This window comes from Hippocampus zosterae, chromosome 4 (genome assembly GCF_025434085.1).
Source record: "Hippocampus zosterae strain Florida chromosome 4, ASM2543408v3, whole genome shotgun sequence".
NCBI classification, from domain to species: Eukaryota; Metazoa; Chordata; class Actinopteri; order Syngnathiformes; family Syngnathidae; genus Hippocampus; species Hippocampus zosterae.
In genome coordinates, this window is record NC_067454.1 from 5,717,697 (window position 1) to 5,734,538 (window position 16,842).

At 44.7% G+C, this 16,842-nt stretch overlaps 1 protein-coding gene across 4 annotated transcripts in view; it reads right to left on the reverse strand.

Annotated features, from left to right (window-relative positions):
• Nucleotides 1–1,937: 1,937 nt before the first annotated feature.
• The window catches only part of kif13ba (kinesin family member 13Ba), a 31,686-nt gene continuing 16,781 nt past the window's right edge, over nt 1,938–16,842 (reverse strand). Inside the window, exons 9-37 of one of the 4 annotated variants that reach the window (XM_052064274.1) lie at nt 16,168–16,280; nt 15,572–15,683; nt 15,287–15,499; nt 15,099–15,209; nt 14,799–14,933; nt 14,463–14,596; nt 13,513–13,599; nt 13,242–13,432; nt 12,470–12,749; nt 11,612–11,774; nt 11,233–11,388; nt 11,005–11,154; nt 10,514–10,639; nt 10,099–10,430; nt 9,784–9,916; nt 9,538–9,693; nt 9,209–9,308; nt 9,006–9,132; nt 8,735–8,790; nt 8,484–8,608; nt 8,129–8,404; nt 7,892–8,035; nt 7,186–7,263; nt 6,496–6,546; nt 6,168–6,330; nt 5,234–5,364; nt 4,438–4,497; nt 3,431–3,848; nt 1,938–2,691 (exon numbers count right to left, since the gene is read on the reverse strand). In XM_052064274.1, the coding sequence (XP_051920234.1) occupies nt 2,507–2,691; nt 3,431–3,848; nt 4,438–4,497; nt 5,234–5,364; nt 6,168–6,330; nt 6,496–6,546; nt 7,186–7,263; nt 7,892–8,035; nt 8,129–8,404; nt 8,484–8,608; nt 8,735–8,790; nt 9,006–9,132; nt 9,209–9,308; nt 9,538–9,693; nt 9,784–9,916; nt 10,099–10,430; nt 10,514–10,639; nt 11,005–11,154; nt 11,233–11,388; nt 11,612–11,774; nt 12,470–12,749; nt 13,242–13,432; nt 13,513–13,599; nt 14,463–14,596; nt 14,799–14,933; nt 15,099–15,209; nt 15,287–15,499; nt 15,572–15,683; nt 16,168–16,280 (4,506 nt within the window). In that variant the 3' untranslated portion in view covers nt 1,938–2,506. Of the gene's footprint in view, nt 2,692–3,430; nt 3,849–4,437; nt 4,501–5,233; nt 5,365–6,167; nt 6,331–6,495; nt 6,547–7,185; nt 7,264–7,891; nt 8,036–8,128; nt 8,405–8,483; nt 8,609–8,734; nt 8,791–9,005; nt 9,133–9,208; nt 9,309–9,537; nt 9,694–9,783; nt 9,917–10,098; nt 10,431–10,513; nt 10,640–11,004; nt 11,155–11,232; nt 11,389–11,611; nt 11,775–12,469; nt 12,750–13,241; nt 13,433–13,512; nt 13,600–14,462; nt 14,597–14,798; nt 14,934–15,098; nt 15,210–15,286; nt 15,500–15,571; nt 15,684–16,167; nt 16,281–16,842 lie in introns of all 4 variants that reach the window. The other 3 variants (XM_052064273.1, XM_052064277.1, XM_052064276.1) reach the window with 3 other exon arrangements.

A 16,842-nucleotide genomic window follows, 5' to 3' on the forward strand; every position in this document is an offset into this window, starting at 1 on the left:
AAAGAAAGACTTGGCTTCAAATTCTGATGATGACAATGATGCCGATGATTTCTAATGTGATTTTTATTCCCGCTTTGGTCCATTTGCTTTTTTCCCCCCTTCCTATAGACCTAACATGCACGCGTGCGAACGCACACATATTTATTTCCTCATTTCCTTCAGGACCTAATCTGATAAAACGACTTCCGACCAAACCACCAGACACCTGCACTCACAACCAACCCAATATCACCGTAGATGAACACTTTCATTAGCAACATTACCTTTTCTCTCATGATTGCACCAGCTTATCAACGTAAAAAAGGAAATGGTAAGATTAAAATTCTACACTGTAGTTAAAAAAAAGTTTCAGTGTAACAATTACGCCCAAACTTGTAAACTTTTTTTCCCTCCTAAAATTAACATTTTGCAAAATCTTGCATTTTTGTCCTTGCAATATGACTGCCGGTAATTGCATAAATGTAGAACCTTTTCCTCATGAGGTTATATTTGTTTTCTCAGAATAAGTATATTTTTAGACTACAATTCCAACTTTTTCTTCTTGTACTATTATGACGACCCATGTAGAATTGATCGTTTATTTAGTTTGGGCGTGGGGGGGGGGGGGGGGGGGGTTGTCCCGCTTGGAATTAATGCATCACCATTCGGTCTTCCTCTTTGCAAAAGTCACGTGACAAAGTGCCACATTTCATCCTTGATTTGAAAGAAAATAAAATGAGGGTAACGCGAAGGTCGACGACGAGGTGGGAGTCACTCTGGAGTGTTATTAGCAGCAATTACTCAAGGAAATCATTTGTGCAATTTAAAAATAGATATTTTTTAAAATGACAGTGAAAGAAGGCTTCATTAAATGTTTGTGCCACCGAGGCATGCGTACACGTTTCGACAGAAATAAACTAAACATGATATGCCTCATGAAACAACTCGCTCACTAAAAAGGATGATCATCATTATGATTCATTTTCTTAGTATTATTATTAGGGCCACACTGTGCTGCAAATATAGTCAGACAAGAATTACGTTGTAACATCAGAAGAAAGAAATGGTCATGTCATAAATTCGCACGTAATTGACTTTCTTCTCACAAATGAACAGCAACAATTTTTCACAGTATATATTTTGTTCTTTGAATTTTAAAAACTTAATTTCTGTAAAATTACAAGAAACATTCTTTTCAATGTATCATTTTATTCTCATAAAAAGTTTTTTTTTTCCTATTTGCAAGTTGGGGTTTTTTGTTCTTATTTGAGACCGTTGCCTTTCTTCATGTATGGTTATAACAAACTAGCTGATGAGCCGCCCGGAGGCTAGTTCCACAAAAGTGTTGTTGCTTGATTCAACTTTTTGTTCATCTTCATTGCTTATCGCGAAAATAAAGAGATGTTTAGCTCTACTAAATAACTAACAATTTTATTGCAATGCTTGTGGGTAGACAACATTTTTTCGCTAAGATGTCCGCGCGATCGTAGTGAGCCACTGCCTGAGCGGCGCAGTGGCGGCGCGCAGCGGCGCGGTGAAGTAGGTACGTTTTAAAAAGGGACAGACGGAAGGACAGACCGCGTGCGGGACGACGCGCAATATATATATATATAAGAAGATAAATGGCCCATACTTTTAAAAAGAAATTTTGTTTGAATCTCACTTCTTCATTTGCTTTCTTTCTTTAAATCTAACTTTTCTTGTCAGTTACATGCCATTGTCCTAAACGTACACTCTAAAAACAGTTGGGTCACCCCAAAAATTGGGTTTTGTTTGAAACCTCCCAAATTGTTGTTTTTTTTTTTTTTTTACAAAACCGTGTTTTGGGTTAATCATTTGAAAAGTTGTACAACTTTTTGTTACTTGGCCTGCCAATGTTGAGTTGTTTGCATTTTTGTGATTCTCAGTGTGGCCCTAATAATCCTCGTGCACCATCACAGACTCCAGATTTCTCTATGTGTGTATTAACATCATTTGAAAATTTTACTGATCTGCCACAGTGACGCGTCAACACGGGAAAAAAAAATAAACTTTGTTAAAAGTATATGCGGCAAGGGCTTGGCTAAGTGGCGGATCGGCCATCTCCTATAATATCTCTGGAATGTACACTAAGAGGTGCACGCCATCTTGCTTTTTTTTTTTCCCTCCACAACAGCAAACGCAGGAAGTTGTCCCCCCACTACATAAGTCTTTTCAAAATAAGATGCACTTACTCAACCAACATGTAGGGCCCCGTGCATCATTCTTGACGTCAACAAGGAGCTAAAAAGCTGACTTATTGCACACAACGGCAAACAAAAATGTGCCCGCCTGCCTGCTCACTCACGCACTCGCTCGCTCGCGCCCTCTGCGGTCCCTGAGACGGCCTCCATTTCAGGCCGAGAAACAGCGAGAGGCAATGTGAATAGAGACATCAAAATGGTTAAATTGCCAAATGAAAAGCTCTTATCTTCTCCACGCGATAACGCAGCCCAAGAGGAGATTTCGGCTTTCCTCCATCCGAGATGGCGTTTCTGGTTAGCTGCACTCAGCTGCTCCATGACTTGCGGTTGTCTCCTCTGAGGACAGGAACGCGGGCGGCGTCGGCGGCAGGGAACTCCGGGGCAGCGCGCCGGCCGTCGCGGCAGCTCAGGCGCTCCGGCCGAACAAGAATGCCGTGTGCAGGCCGGCATCGGAAGTAGCGCTGGCCGCCCACGCAGCCGTCGTGTTTACCTGAAATGGAGGGACAAGGAATTTAGTAGAAGCGAAGCTTGAGTCAAGCTCCAAATTCACATTTAGTTTTCCTACTTTACAAATTCATTCTTGCCTTATCATCATAAAAGTTTGAGAAATTGACTCTTTTTCCTCCTGGAATCATTTTCGTAAAGTTAAAAAAAAAAAAAGAATAAATAAATCACAATTTGATGACTTAGTAATTGTCTTTGGCTACATTTTTTCAATGTTTCAAATTTGATTTTTGTAAATGAGCGTACATGGCGAGTAAGACTACATTTCCCATGAATTTTAGATACAGAAGCCGGAAGTAGTTCTCGTGCCAGTATGACGACAACATGAAGAGCTGCGAGCAATCGGCTGTGGGTGCGAATGAGATCACAAACGTAAATGTACAATAGGAAGGAATTGAACTTTACATTTCGCTCTGATATTGTAACTGTAGGACGTAGATTTAGGTAATTTTTCACAATTAGATGATTTATTCCCATTAATTGTGAACTTATTTCTTGTCATCTTGATAATTTATTTTTTCTTCTCACCTAACAGCTTTCTTCTCTCGCAATTTTAGAACATAAATCTAAATTATTTTCCATTTTAAAAAACTGATATTTCTTTTTTCGCTAATTTTGTTGTCAGAAACGTCCAACTTTTCAGCTGATGACTTCATGGCTCGAGTCCTGTCATTTTCTGACCGGAATTTTAATTTGCTTGTCGCGATTCCGCCGGTTGAGCTCACCTGCGGGGGAGTCCAGCTCCACGCCCACCCACACGCCTTCAGCAAAGTGCGTGGCCCCCACGTAGCGCACGGTGCCCGCCTTGCTGCTCCCGACTGCCACGTGGGCACCGTCCGTCAGCCAGTCTGGCACGGCCGAGTCGTCGAGCGGCTTCTGTTCAGGGAGGAAGTGGCGTGCGGTCACGCCGTCGTGATTGGCGGCGAGCGCGGCGTCCAGGAGGAGGGAGGAGGAGGACGACGAGGAAGGTTGCAGGACGTCGGACAGGGTTGCCGTGGAGACGCTGGCCGAGAAGTAGCCGCTGGACGATTGGCTGAGCGGGCTGAGGGGGGCGCTGTCATGCGGGTCATGCACGGGAAGAGGAGGGGCGTCGGCCGGGTCGGACCGCCGCTCTTTGGCCGGCGCTCGCGGGACGGGGGCGGCCTAGCGACGATCGCCGGGGCGGACCAGACAAAACCAGCGTCAGATTCGCAACCTTTTTCTCGCAAATATATTTTCATATTCCTGTACATTTACTTTTTTTGGGTCTCAATTTCATGAATTTTAATGAATCATTGTTTTCCACCATGAAAGATCTGCTTGGATTCACCCCCCCCAAACATTATAATAATAATAAATAAAAACATAATGATTCATAATTTTATGACTGACCTCACTAATGCACAACACAATTTTAGTCTCAAGTCTACATCCTTTTATTTGTAATACTGTGTTAGAATATATTTATTTTAGATTAATATTGCAATGATTCGTTTTTCTTTAAATGTCCCAAGAATTCTGAACTAAATTTTAATTGTTTTGCAACTTATTTTTTAATTCTCCCAGAAAAGTTGAACTCTTCTCATAGAATTAAAAAAGGGGGGGAGTTGTTTATGCTAAAGCAGCAGCTGTGTAAAAGGCTCACATGCTTGCCTATTACATTGAAGAAAAAAAAAGACCAATGCAAACCGAGTTCGAGTATAATGAGACAAAATTAGACAACGAAATGTGGCAGCGAGTCGTGCATCCTCACCATGTCCATCTTGACTCTGCTGTCATCACCAGCTGGTGGTGACATGATGCGCGGCAAGTGCTGCTGGATGGACAACCAAACAAAACAAACAAACAAAAAAGTCACACTGGCTGAATTGGCTAATTGTTTTTTTAAATTTTTTTTTTAAAGTATAACATCTGCTCCATTTTTGACTAAAAATCTCTTCTCCTTGCTGTTTTTCTGCTCAGACCAAAGCCTTGTCTGAAATAAAAAGCAGAGCTTTGGCACCGTCTTATGGCATTAGAGTGCCGAGGAACTACAATGAAGTGGCTCGAGAACCTTCATTTCGACGAGCCATAAAATAAAATATCAATTTTCGCTATTCAGACTCTGTCCCTTATACTGTACCGTTAAATTCCAGAGGAATTGAAAAGTTGGCCATTTTATTTTATTTTCTTAAAGGTCAAAATGTTACAATCACAATTTGTAGAGTAAAAGTATTGCACCATTTCAATATATATATTTTTTAAGTACAGACATATTTTGCTGAGATAAAAATGTGCAATCCTGCGGGAATAAAATATTTGTAATCATATCTGTTCTTTTAATTGGGAAAAAAAGCTAAGGGAGAGAGAAGCAATTGGTTTAAGATGTTTGTTTTACTGCCTCGCTGGTTTCCGTATGTAAGTATACCCTTTTTTAAAACGATTACAAAAAATCAAAAACAATTTCAAATGATTCTGCAGAATATTAAGCTCCAGCCCGCCGACCAAAGTTTTGAGAACCAATGTCTTGGCGAGAGGGAGAGAAAGCACGGAGGCCCATCTTTGCCCACCTGCTGGCCATGCGGCGACGGCCTCAGCTCCTTCTTGTCGTCGCGTGCCGGAAACAAAGACTTGAGCAGTTTGGGCATCTGCGGAACCAACGCCTTCACTGAAAGATAAGAGGCAGCAAGTCCTGAACGACCTGAGAGGGGAGGCGGGAGAAGTAGGAAGAGGAAGGAGGCAAGGAATCGAGGAGGCACAGGAGGTGGGAAAGATTAGCAGAGAAGTCGATGGCAATAAGACTGAAAAAAAAAAAAAAAAGCATCGCGATCAATCAAAGAATTGATTGCGGTTTAAACATGATTGGTGAAAAGCAACGTCCTCATTCAACAGCACAAAATGAAATCCAACACTAATGAGAGGAAGCAATTCGGAATCCGAGCCATGATAACGTGAGACATGACATTGTTTTTGTTGACATTTACTATAGATTGGAGGATGAGCAGCTTCGATAAGGGTTGTTGGAGGACAAGGGGGGAGAAAGAAGATGAAAAAGGTGAGAAGAAAAAAAGGTGACAAGATGGTGAGAGGGAAAAGGAAAGTGAGAAAAGTAGGTGAATACGAAGAGAGTGGAAGGATAAGGGGAGCAGAAAATAAGGTCAAAGAAAAAAAATTAAAAAGGTGAAAGTGAGAAAAAGGAGGTGAAGAGAAAAGCGACAAATGAAGGAAACTGAACGAAGGGGACGGGAAAAAAAAGAAGGCTCAACCAAAGGATAGTTGATGAAAAGGGAAGATGTGAGGAAAGAAAGTCAGAATAGAAGATGATGGTGAGAATATATGTTTTGATATTCAGAAAAAGAAGACGATGTGTCATATTGTCAGGATAATTAGGGGCTTCATTTTGTTCAAAAAAAATCGAAACGCAACAGCTCATCATCAGCAGAAGCAGCAACAGCAGAGGAAGAACAACAAAGTTGCGTCGGTGGCTCAGCCACGGCGCTTTACCTTGTTCTGGCTCTTGGTTGTGTTGCGAGGTGACGGCGGCTGTGGAGGGCGGCGGTTGCTGCGACGGAGCGGGGCAGTAGGTGGAGGGAGACGAAGCCGGACGGGGGAGCGTGCGATGGTACGCAGACGGCATGAAGATGTCTTGTTGACTCTCCCAGCGACCCTGAACATCAAACGTGCGTGCACGCGACAAGGTGACATCATCAAACACGGGAATTCACTTTCCTCCTGTCGGAACGTTTGGAAGCATCAAACACTTTAGCAACATTATTTAGATAGTGTAAGTGTATTTCATGAGTACTCCGTGGTGTCCGTGTGTGTGTACTACCTTGTCCTCAAGCAAGCAGGTGGTGGACAAGTCTTGTCTGCTTCCAGAAAGCTACGGATGGACAATAGCATGAAGTGAATAGCAATATTTAACATATTGTTCTAGTTTTCTTCCTAGTTGGCACTCACTTCTTACTGTAAAAAAGGAAAAAAAACTTTCCTAGGACACTCACTGCTTATGTAATGAAAGCGCTGATGTTGCAAATTGTGACTTTGGGTGGGACAGACTTGTCGGATCGAGCAAGTGTCCACATATCTTGTAAATTTAAAACATTCTTTGACTTGTAAAGCTAAATCAGTTTTCTCGTAAAAATGTCACTTTTCTTGGAAACATTGTTCTCTCCTACGTTATTATTAATATGTTGGCTTTTGTTTCGTGTACAATACTACAAAATCTGCCATTTTTTTGTCCTCTTAAGTTCAACTATTGTCAAAATGAATGTCATTTTCTCAAATAGTCTTGTAAAAACTTCATAACTGTATAGTTATCCTCGTAGCTTAGAAATGAACAAAAACTGCTTCCTTCATAAAGCGAAAGTGCTGATGTTGCATGTTGTGGTTTTTGGGACTGCCCGACATCCTGTCTCGCGCGGATTCCAAGAGGAACTGTTTAAAATTGGTGTTCTCCTGGCACTTCACTGAGCGTACATTAGTTATTCACGTGACACAGGCATCAGTGCGGTGGTTATACCCTGTTAACAGACGGAGAACTGAGACTCCGCCGGTTGCTTCTTCCTCTTGCAGCGAGCTGCTCCTTCACTGCCACCTCCTTAAAAACACAAACGCATAAGGGTCAGATTACATCTATTGTTATTATTATTTTTTTAACCTTTCCTGTTGGGCATTATGGTGAATCTGTTTTTCAGTCTGACACAGGGAGTTAAGTTCTGTTCAGTAATATAAAGTCATAAGTACAGTAACCATTTGGATGAAAAACACTGCGCTGTGAATTAAACGATAACAACAACAACCAAAAATCAAAATGAAAAACACGAAGTAGGAGGCCAACTGAGAGTGCCTTCTTGTAAGCAAACTAGTTCACTGCGCACCGTTTGTAAGCTTGGAAGATGGAATGCCACAAAGATGTCAACCGCGAGGGATTCAAGTGGTTTTATTATTATTATAATATCATTATATTATTCTATTCAAATAAGAGGTAAGCTAAAAAGAAAAACTTTGTTTCAAATCCAACCAGAACTCGTTTGCTGCTGTCAAGATAATTAGAGAGATTGCTGGGGATCCACCACACTTGGTGCCAATAAACTTCCCTCAAAAATCTAGCATACTCAAGTGTGACTTCTATTTTTTTCCTTCCTCATGATGCATTTTTTGGCTGGTACAACTTCTACTTTCGAGTGACCTGGAGTCCGAAAAAATACGGTAGGCCCAGTGTGTACCTGTCTGAGTCGATCCAGGGTGAGGATGTTTTCGAGACTGAGGACGCTGCGCAGGTACTTCTCGATGGCGGCTTCGTCGTCGGCCGACTCGCTGCTGGCAGCGAGGCGAGCCAGCATCTCCCTGTCCTCCGAGCCAGGAGCGTCCTGATGAGCGGTACAAATTGCATTTCATGATTTTCCCAGAAAACCCAGAGCGTGCTCTTCTACATTAGGAATCACACACACACACACACTTACCCCTGGGATGTTGGACACCACCTCAAAGGTGACACCGCATCCTTGGATGGTGCTGCGCGTGGACATCCTCCTGAGGAAATTGTGGGCGAAGCCCTGGCGCCCGGGATTGACATTGACGCAGATCCTCTTCCTCAGCACCAGCTGCATGTCGGCGGGGTGGCTGAGCTGCACCACCACGCGCACGGTGAGGTAGACCCGGCTGTCGGGCCAAGCTCCCCCACGGCTGAGCTGCGGACACTCGTGGACGGTGGAGTCCCACGACGCCTCCGCTTTCACCTGCAAGCCAGACAAAGCGCAATGAAGGGAAAACTCGGGCGGAAATTAGTCAGTCACATTCCTTTCTCGTCTTCTTTACCTCGCCATCATAGTGTTTGACAATCTGCAGGTCAAAGAAGTCGTCCTCGTCTTCGCCGCTCAGCGTGGCGTCCCAGCCTCCCGCGTCTGGAACCTCGAATTGGTCCTGTGAGCTCAGGTCGTCGGCTGGATGCCACGAATATCATTTCAAACTGATCATCCAACATTACTCTTCAAAATAAATGCCTTACAAATGAAAAAAAAAACCACTCTTGGTGCGCATGTACTGTATACAAAGTAAACACAACATACGTTTGAGGTTGAGGAAGAGGACTGGAATGTGAGTCTCCATGCCCGGAAGTGGAACCCTGTGGACAAACAAGAACGTCAGCATTCATGAACTCATTGTCTTTTAGAAAACGTTGACTTTGGCACACTTGAATGACTGAGACAAAAAAGGTTTGGCATTTATTGAGCATGTCATTGAACAAGCCCTTTAATCAGCCTACTTCCAAAAAAAATATTGCTGGACTTCGATGGATATCGTTGACCGTTTCAGGGATGGTAAAAATCGAAAGCATACCATTCCGCAGGTGCTCCAGGAATACCGCTGCCTGCAGAGGGGACCATCACGGCATTGCGCTCTTCTGTTAGGGTCAAGCGCCATTCCAGCAGCTGAGCCTCCCTCTCTATGTCGTCCTCGGTTTTTTCTACACACAGACACAATGATTAACACATCAAATACACACATGCCACAGTCTCGTCTTGCGTGCGGCTGTGGCCGACCTGCTTTGCTGACCAGACTCTGCAAGTGCTGGTCCAAGTACTCCTGCCTCTTGGTGAGCGCCGCTAACCACTGACGTCGCAAACGTTCCAGGTCTCTCTCCTGTGTGAGAAAATGGATGTTAAATTGAACTTCACAACACGACACTAAGCATCCCCCATGTTCATGGCTCTCAATTAGCCAATTCACTTCTTAATTTTAGGAGCATAGTTTGTGGTATACTGTATTTATGGTTTGAACAATGAATATTAGCAATTCGAAACAATTCTAGGGGCAGTGTCAATGACTCGCTCTTTGCAGCACGGCCGGCTCCCTATCAATTGTTTTCCACCTGATAACTGTCCATCTCATCTCCCTCAGGGCCGCCGATGGTGCTTGTGATCTCCACGCAGCCCACCGACACAGCCAGCACGATCTCCGATATGAGTGGCATGGTACCCGAGTCCTGAACGGAGCGCACGTCCACTTGGATTCTCCTTGCCTGACCCTGAGGGGAATAGGAAGCCGGGTCAAGATGAGATTGCTTTGGGACCGCTTCTATCGGGTCACAACTGGGGAGGTGGGGCGTCATCTGTACTTGTCGAAGCTGAAAGATTCCGCCGGTGTTGACGTCTCGGGCGGGAATGACTTCAACCGGGACAAAGTCTCCATTCTCGTTAATCTCGAGGATTTGAATCCAGAGTTCCAGCCGGCGCATTACCTCACTCCACCTGTGGGGCAAAAACAAACACCGCCACGGCTTTGAATGCCGTACAAAAGTGAAAACAACAACATATTACGAACAAAGAGTTGGGGATACTCTATTGTGCTTTTGAGTGACATTTCGAAACAAAGATAAAATCTATAACAGCCTTTACAATAATTGCAGTCGACCCTGAAAAAAAAAAGTCACCTGTCTCGTAGCGTGCGTGTCTTGGCCTGGATGATGCTGAGGTCCCACAGGGCAGGATTCCTGCCCGAGTCCGCCTGCCTGTGTCCGAACACCTCGATGGCCACAGCCCCTTCGGTCAGGTATTCGATAAAATCCTCCGACACGGACACGGCCAGCTCCTTGCAGCTGTCAAACACCACCATGCAGTGTGGGTCCTTGTTGCTGGGTGACAACGACGAGGGGTCCACCTCTGGGGCCACGATGATGGGCTCGGCTTGGTCCCAGAAGGAGTACTGGCAGAAGACGAAGTTGGACAGGTACTGTGGGAGACCAGTAGCCTGCAGGATTTTAATCTGGAGAAAACAAATGACTGATGATGTTGCTTCAGGAAGTTTACTGACACTGGACAGGCAATGGGCATTTTGGCACTTCTTACCATACAGACAAGTTTGCGGTCCTGAATTTCAGAATCTGGGTTGTTGTCAGGATCGTCTCCTCCAGCGATGTTGTCCTCCAGAGCACCTCCAACCCTCACCACTTCCACATGGAGACGCCCGGCCACCTGACAATGACAACAAACAACCTTCCTGAAAAATGTCAGTCTGGGAAAGACATGCATTTTTACCAGAATTTAAAACAGTTCCCAGATGTCTTCATAATAAATTTGTTTTTGTCAATATACCGCAAGGATCAACAATCATGCTACATTTGGCATCCTGTATTTTTTCAAAATAAGGCTGGTCCTTTCTCATGCAAATGAGCCAATGCTCAACCAGCCCACCTTATCGGTGGGCCAAGATTTTTGAACAAAGGAAACTGATGGTCAGTTTACTTAACATGCACATGCTATTAAAAAGTTACTCTTACCAAATTACTTCCCTTTTAGGCCGAACCCCAAATTTGGAACTTAACTCTGTGATTCCTTACCTCTCCTTTCTGGTTGATGATGGGCACAGCGTACTGCATTTTGACGTCATAGAAAAGGCAGGACAGGAAGACGTTGGCCACGCCGATCAGGCTGTGGTTCTCTTGTTCATCAAAGAAAGGGTCGGCCCGGCGAAAGTACGAGCGCATCCCCTGGATGGGACACGGAAGTGATTGTGGGAGCGTTTAACCTCCTGGGTTCTGCACATCAAGTTTGAATTGTTTACTTACAGGGTTGTCATTGTCGTGCAGGTGGTACTCCTGCCACTCCTGGTAGAGCTCCCTCATGTCCACCAGCCGGTTCTCAGTCTTCTCTAAGCTCCAGATTTGCTTGCCACGGCAGCGACGTCGCACCTGAATGGCGGGTTCGCTGAGCACAGCATCCCTCTACACACGCACAACACACACACACACACACACGCACACAAGTAATGACGGGATGCAGCCTAAATTCTGGGAATCGTCAATTATATTTAACGTAATGGAAGGCAATCACAGCGACATTGCCAAATACCCGATGCCAATGAAGACGATGCAAATGCAGTGATTTAGCTACGTTAAAGACACTAAATTCGGAAATATAAATGTGGCTGAATTCGAGGTTCCAGACCTTGCGGTTGGCATTGAGGTTGTCAGAGGGGATCTGTAGGGTGACTCGGTACTCGGTGTGACGTTCCAGCTCATCTGCAATGAAGCAGGCCTCTTGAACCAGGAGGTTGGCTCTAACGATTTGCTCCCGCAGCCGCCTCAAGCTCCTCACCAACACAGCCTCCCTGCAGGTGAACATTTGGAGCATAAATGGAACAAGAAGTGAGTTTATCAGGGGAAGTGCGGTACAGTTAGTACACTGTCAAAAGTGACATCCCATCATCTGAGTCACTATGTTCTTGAGGAAAAAGAAAATAAAGTGCCCCTTAAATCTAGTTTCAGCGATCAATGGGAAATCGGATCACATTTATGCATCTGATGCAGCTAATGCCACCCTAAATACAGTGGTGCCCTGAATTACAACTTTAGCTCGGAACTCACTTTAGTCATGTTTCAAAACAATATTCTCCATTGAAATAAATTGAAATGCTTTCGATCGTTTCTAGCCCCATCGTAAAAAAAAAAAAAAGCATTTTCAATAATGAAAAAATTTAAAACCGTAATCAAACCTAAACGTGTTTTATTAAGTGCAATTGCTGTATGTTGGGACAAGCTGAGTTGCAGGAACAACAGTTGTAGTCTTGTTTAAGCGGTGTGGTCTCGTGAGCAACGAGGCTGGTTGGGCTTCACGATATTTTCTGGACATTTCTGGCTTATTGTCGCTCCTTCTTCATGTTTTCATTTTGAGAGAAAAAACAAAAAACTTGAGCCAATCGTAAGCCACTGTACCACTGTCTTGCGTGACAGGAAAAAAAAAGGATTTACCAATGAGAATTTGACCGATCAACCTAAACCAAACTTGAACTGACTCTTCACATACCTGTCTTCATTCCATTGTCTGAGTCTGCTCTGAGCGCTGCTTGAGTGGCTCATGCCTCCCATGCTTAGCCTTTCCATGCTGCGATAGTGAGATTGCTGGCCGGCACTAGGCTGGCCGAACGCCGGCGGTCCCGGGGGGCCTGCGGACAGGCGGTCCGGATTGAGCTTGCGACGGAGCTGCTGTAGCTCATGCTCGTACATCTGCCTCTGGCGCTCCAGGGCCGAGCGTTTCTCCTCTTCGTGTTGCCTCTCCAGCGACTGCAGAACACCCTGCATCGGGTCTGACGGGACAAAATGTTGGTGAAAATGGGTTATGCCATTTTTTAGTTTTAGATTGAAAAATGCAGTGGTGGACCATGCATTTGGTAGGTTGGCCCATCTCCTAATACAACCTCACAATTATAGAATTCATCAATTCAATGCAAACTAATTGCACTTCAAGTATTTTGGGGCTACATCCCTACCAGCTTTGTGCAGCGAGACACTGATATTTTTGCCCATTGTTCTTCATGAAAAAGCTCAAACTCAACCAGATTGGATGAAGAGTGTCTGTGAATAACAATTTTCAAATCCTGCCAGATCTTTAATTGGATTTAGGTTTGGACATTGTAACGATCCATTCAAACACATGAATATTATTTGATGTAAACCATTCCACTGTCTTGCCGGAAGAGGAATAGTCTTCCCTTTCTCAAATCTTTTGCAACTTCTAACAAGTTTATTTCAAGGATGAACCTGTATTTTGCTTAGAATTCAGAAAAGTGTTTGCTTACCATTGTTGCCCAGAGCCTTCATCATGACTTCGGTCTGTGCAAACTCGTATGAGAAGCTGACTTCGCTGGACACTTCGCTGGCTGAGTCACCGTCCGCATCCAGCTGCTCGCTGCTGCCGCTCTTCTTCATCACGCTGCCATTGCCCTCCTCGTCCTCTGCAGTTCGACTGCGTCGCTTGGGAAGGTTTATCCTGTGGGAGGAAGGGTGTAAGGCTCAAAGTTTTGAGGCGCAGCCCACTCATCCCGCGCAAACTGGAGGTGACTTAATTACCTGAAGAAATGGTTGTTTCCCCAGAGGATTCGATCACCGTGGTGAAGCTGCAGTGCGCAGGTGGCGGGAGACCCATTTACACACGTCCTGCAAGTTTAGATTCAATATTACTGTCATTTTTACATCACAAGTACAAGGCAAAAAAAAAAAAAAAGCTCATTCATCTAACTAATACGACCAGGAAGGCTCAATAAACAGAGCGTTGTAAAATGGCGCAGTTGAGATACACCTGCCCCCCCCCCAAAAGCATGGAATTAAGCTTTTTTCAAATGTGGGTAAAAATGGATAAGTATGGAATCTCTGCTAATATGTATGACGCGTAAAACATCAAGATCCAATATACTCAGACAGTTTCATTGCATTGAAAAACACCTCTCGGTGATGAAGGTTGTTTCATGTGTCAAGAGAAAATTTGTGTTAAAAAATAAAATAAAATAAAACTGCCATGTGGGATATGTATCACTAGAAATATTTTGAAAAAAATTGTAAAGGCTTTATAGCCAAATCGTGTAAAAGTCAGCCGAAGAAAATTACAGAGAATATATAGTGTAGTGGGCGGCCCGGTAGTCCAGTGGTTAGCACGTCGGCTTCACAGTGCAGAGGTACCGGGTTCAATTCCAGCTCCGGCCTCCCTGTGTGGAGTTTGCATGTTCTCCCCGGGCCTGCGTGGGTTTTCTCCGGGTGCTCCGGTTTCCTCCCATGTTCCAAAAACATGCGTGGCAAGCTGATTGAACACTCTAAATTGTCCCTAGGTGTGAGTGTGAGTGCGAATGGTTGTTTGTTTCTGTGTGCCCTGCGATTGGCTGGCAACCGATTCAGGGTGTCCCCCGCCTACTGCCCGAAGACAGCTGGGATAGGCTCCAGCACCCCCCGCGACCCTAGTGAGGATCAAGCGGCTTGGAAGATGAATGAATGAATATAGTGTACTGTAAAGTGTTAGTGATCTTTACCGAGCGTTGGGGTACGGGGTGAGGATGACGGCAGCGTCAGCGCTAATGTCAATCACGCAATGCTCGGCCTGGATGCCCATGCCGCACAGCTGGATGTCCTGGGAGTCTGCCGAGCCCACCTGGGTGTGGTCCTCCTGAAGATGAACAGAAAAGATGAACAGAATGCATTTTTATGGAATAATCTTCGATTACATTGCCCATTTAACATATGTCAAAATTAAGGCAAAGTGAAATGGAATTTTACTGAGAAGTGGGGGTAAAGGACAAACATGGAGGCAAAATGGGTGGAACTAATCAATGTGGACATGCCCACTGAATTACTTTATATGTGAGTACCTTTAAATAGTACACCAGCAGCTCATTGAGTGCCGGGTCTGCATTCAAGTTGACCAGGAAGCTCTTATCGTCGCCTACTTTAATGCCTGATGACTGGAGGGAAATGCCCAGACTCTCCAGCTGCTTCTGACGTGCCTACATAGACAACATACCATGGTTTGAAATGCATTTAAAAAAAAAAAGAAAAAAAAGTTTACAGGAGTCGGGTTGCTCCAGGCTAGCAAATTTAGCACGTTGTTACGTACGGTCCAGAAGCGTAATGGTATGCCCAAAAGCAACGGTTGAGTGGTTTCATGTCACCTGTGCAACCTCCTCCGTTTTGCGAAGCTTATCCTCCCATGTGACAGTCATCTCATGAATCAACTTTTCAGACTCTTCCAGGCGCTCCTTGAGCTCTGGCGCTTTCAAAGACTGCACGGAACACACACAAAAAAAGGAGGTGTTCAGACGTGACCAAGATCTTGGTGATTATCTTAAAGGAATCTCACCTCAGCTTGAGTGAGCTGCACACGCAGCTTCTCCACCTCCTCGCGAAGCTCCCGGATGATGCGAGCGTTGGGGTCCTCGTTGACGACGGCGTGGTTGACGATGCTCTTGGCCCGGTCGGCGTAGCGCAGCGTGGATAGCGTCTCCTCGTAATTGTCGGCCGCCGGGCTCACTGTGGCCACCATCGCCGTGCGGCTGTTGCCGCCGAGACAGTCCTTCAAGAACAGAAATGACAAGAACGTATAAAGAAGCGGAGCCAGAGGAGGCCGGAAAGTGCACGTTTGTACCTTCAGCAGCCACGTCAGAACAGAGTCTCTGTAAGGAACAAACTTGGTCTTGTTTTTGGCAGTTCCTTGCTCTGCCAGAGCAGAGATCACCAAGCCCAGTGTAGTCAGCGACCTGACAGGCATGCAAACACATTCCCACGTTGAAAAGGACTCAAAGTACTTTGTGGCTAGAATAAAATGTCTTAATGTTACGAGGGTTGTAATGTTCTTGTCATTTTCCAGTAAATTTCCATACTAAGTTAAGATATGGAAATTATGGACATATTCAAAGTGGCAGCTGGTTATTGGAGAGATACTGGTCTGCTTTCTAGTTACTGTTGAGATGCCCTTGAGCAGGGAGTTGTCCTCACCCCCTATCTTCAGAAGTACAGCAGTGTTTGTGTTTCCCTTTCACTTAGACATCTCCTCTCCTTGCATTCCTGCTTGTGTGTGATTTGGTTGTATGTGTAGATCGTAACACAAGCAACTGTATATATACAGCAGGGCGGTTTATTTCACCTTGAGAGATTGTAATCAGTATCATAAGAAATTAAATGAAAGAAAAGTACAATTCATCCACCCATCAATCCATTTTCTAATCCGTTTCTGATTCATACTTGTTGATGTTGCTTCCCTCCTTGAGACGCTCTCCGGCCGCTCCGGTTTTGGCCGCTCGCTCACTTCCAGCCAAGTCCACCAGACTGAGCCGACTCACTTTCTCACCACTTGTCTGCAAAATAGAGAGAGACAGAATGAGAGCGAGAGCAGAAAGAAGCCTTTGAGGGTTCACATGATTTGTGGCTCATTTGCTGCATTAAAAATATGCTTCGAGGAGGCCGTGAGCAGTGTTGATGATGCGGCTCGGCAATACAAAAGGCTATTGTGAGTCGCACATCGACACGGAGTCTGACCAATCTCTGATCTTTGTGAGCTGATGGAAATCTGCTTTTTGTTCAACAAAGTGACTAATCTTCACGTTGAAGCATCTCACTCACTGACAACCAAGGCTGTTTTTCCACTGGAGGACCAAGTTCCCTATTCCAATTGAATGCCCGTTCAGTGGGACCTTGACTTACAAGTTTGACTCTTGCCGTGAGCAATCATTCTTCCAATTTTACCCATTGAAATAAATCGAAATCGGTCGATATACAGTATGTGTGCACTTTGATGACATCAAACTGACAGACAGTGTATGTCTGATCAGCACATTCATTTCCACCGCACTTGCATTGGATGATATCCAATATTTCTCTTATTCAAAGTGCCACAAAAAAACAACAACAACAACAAAC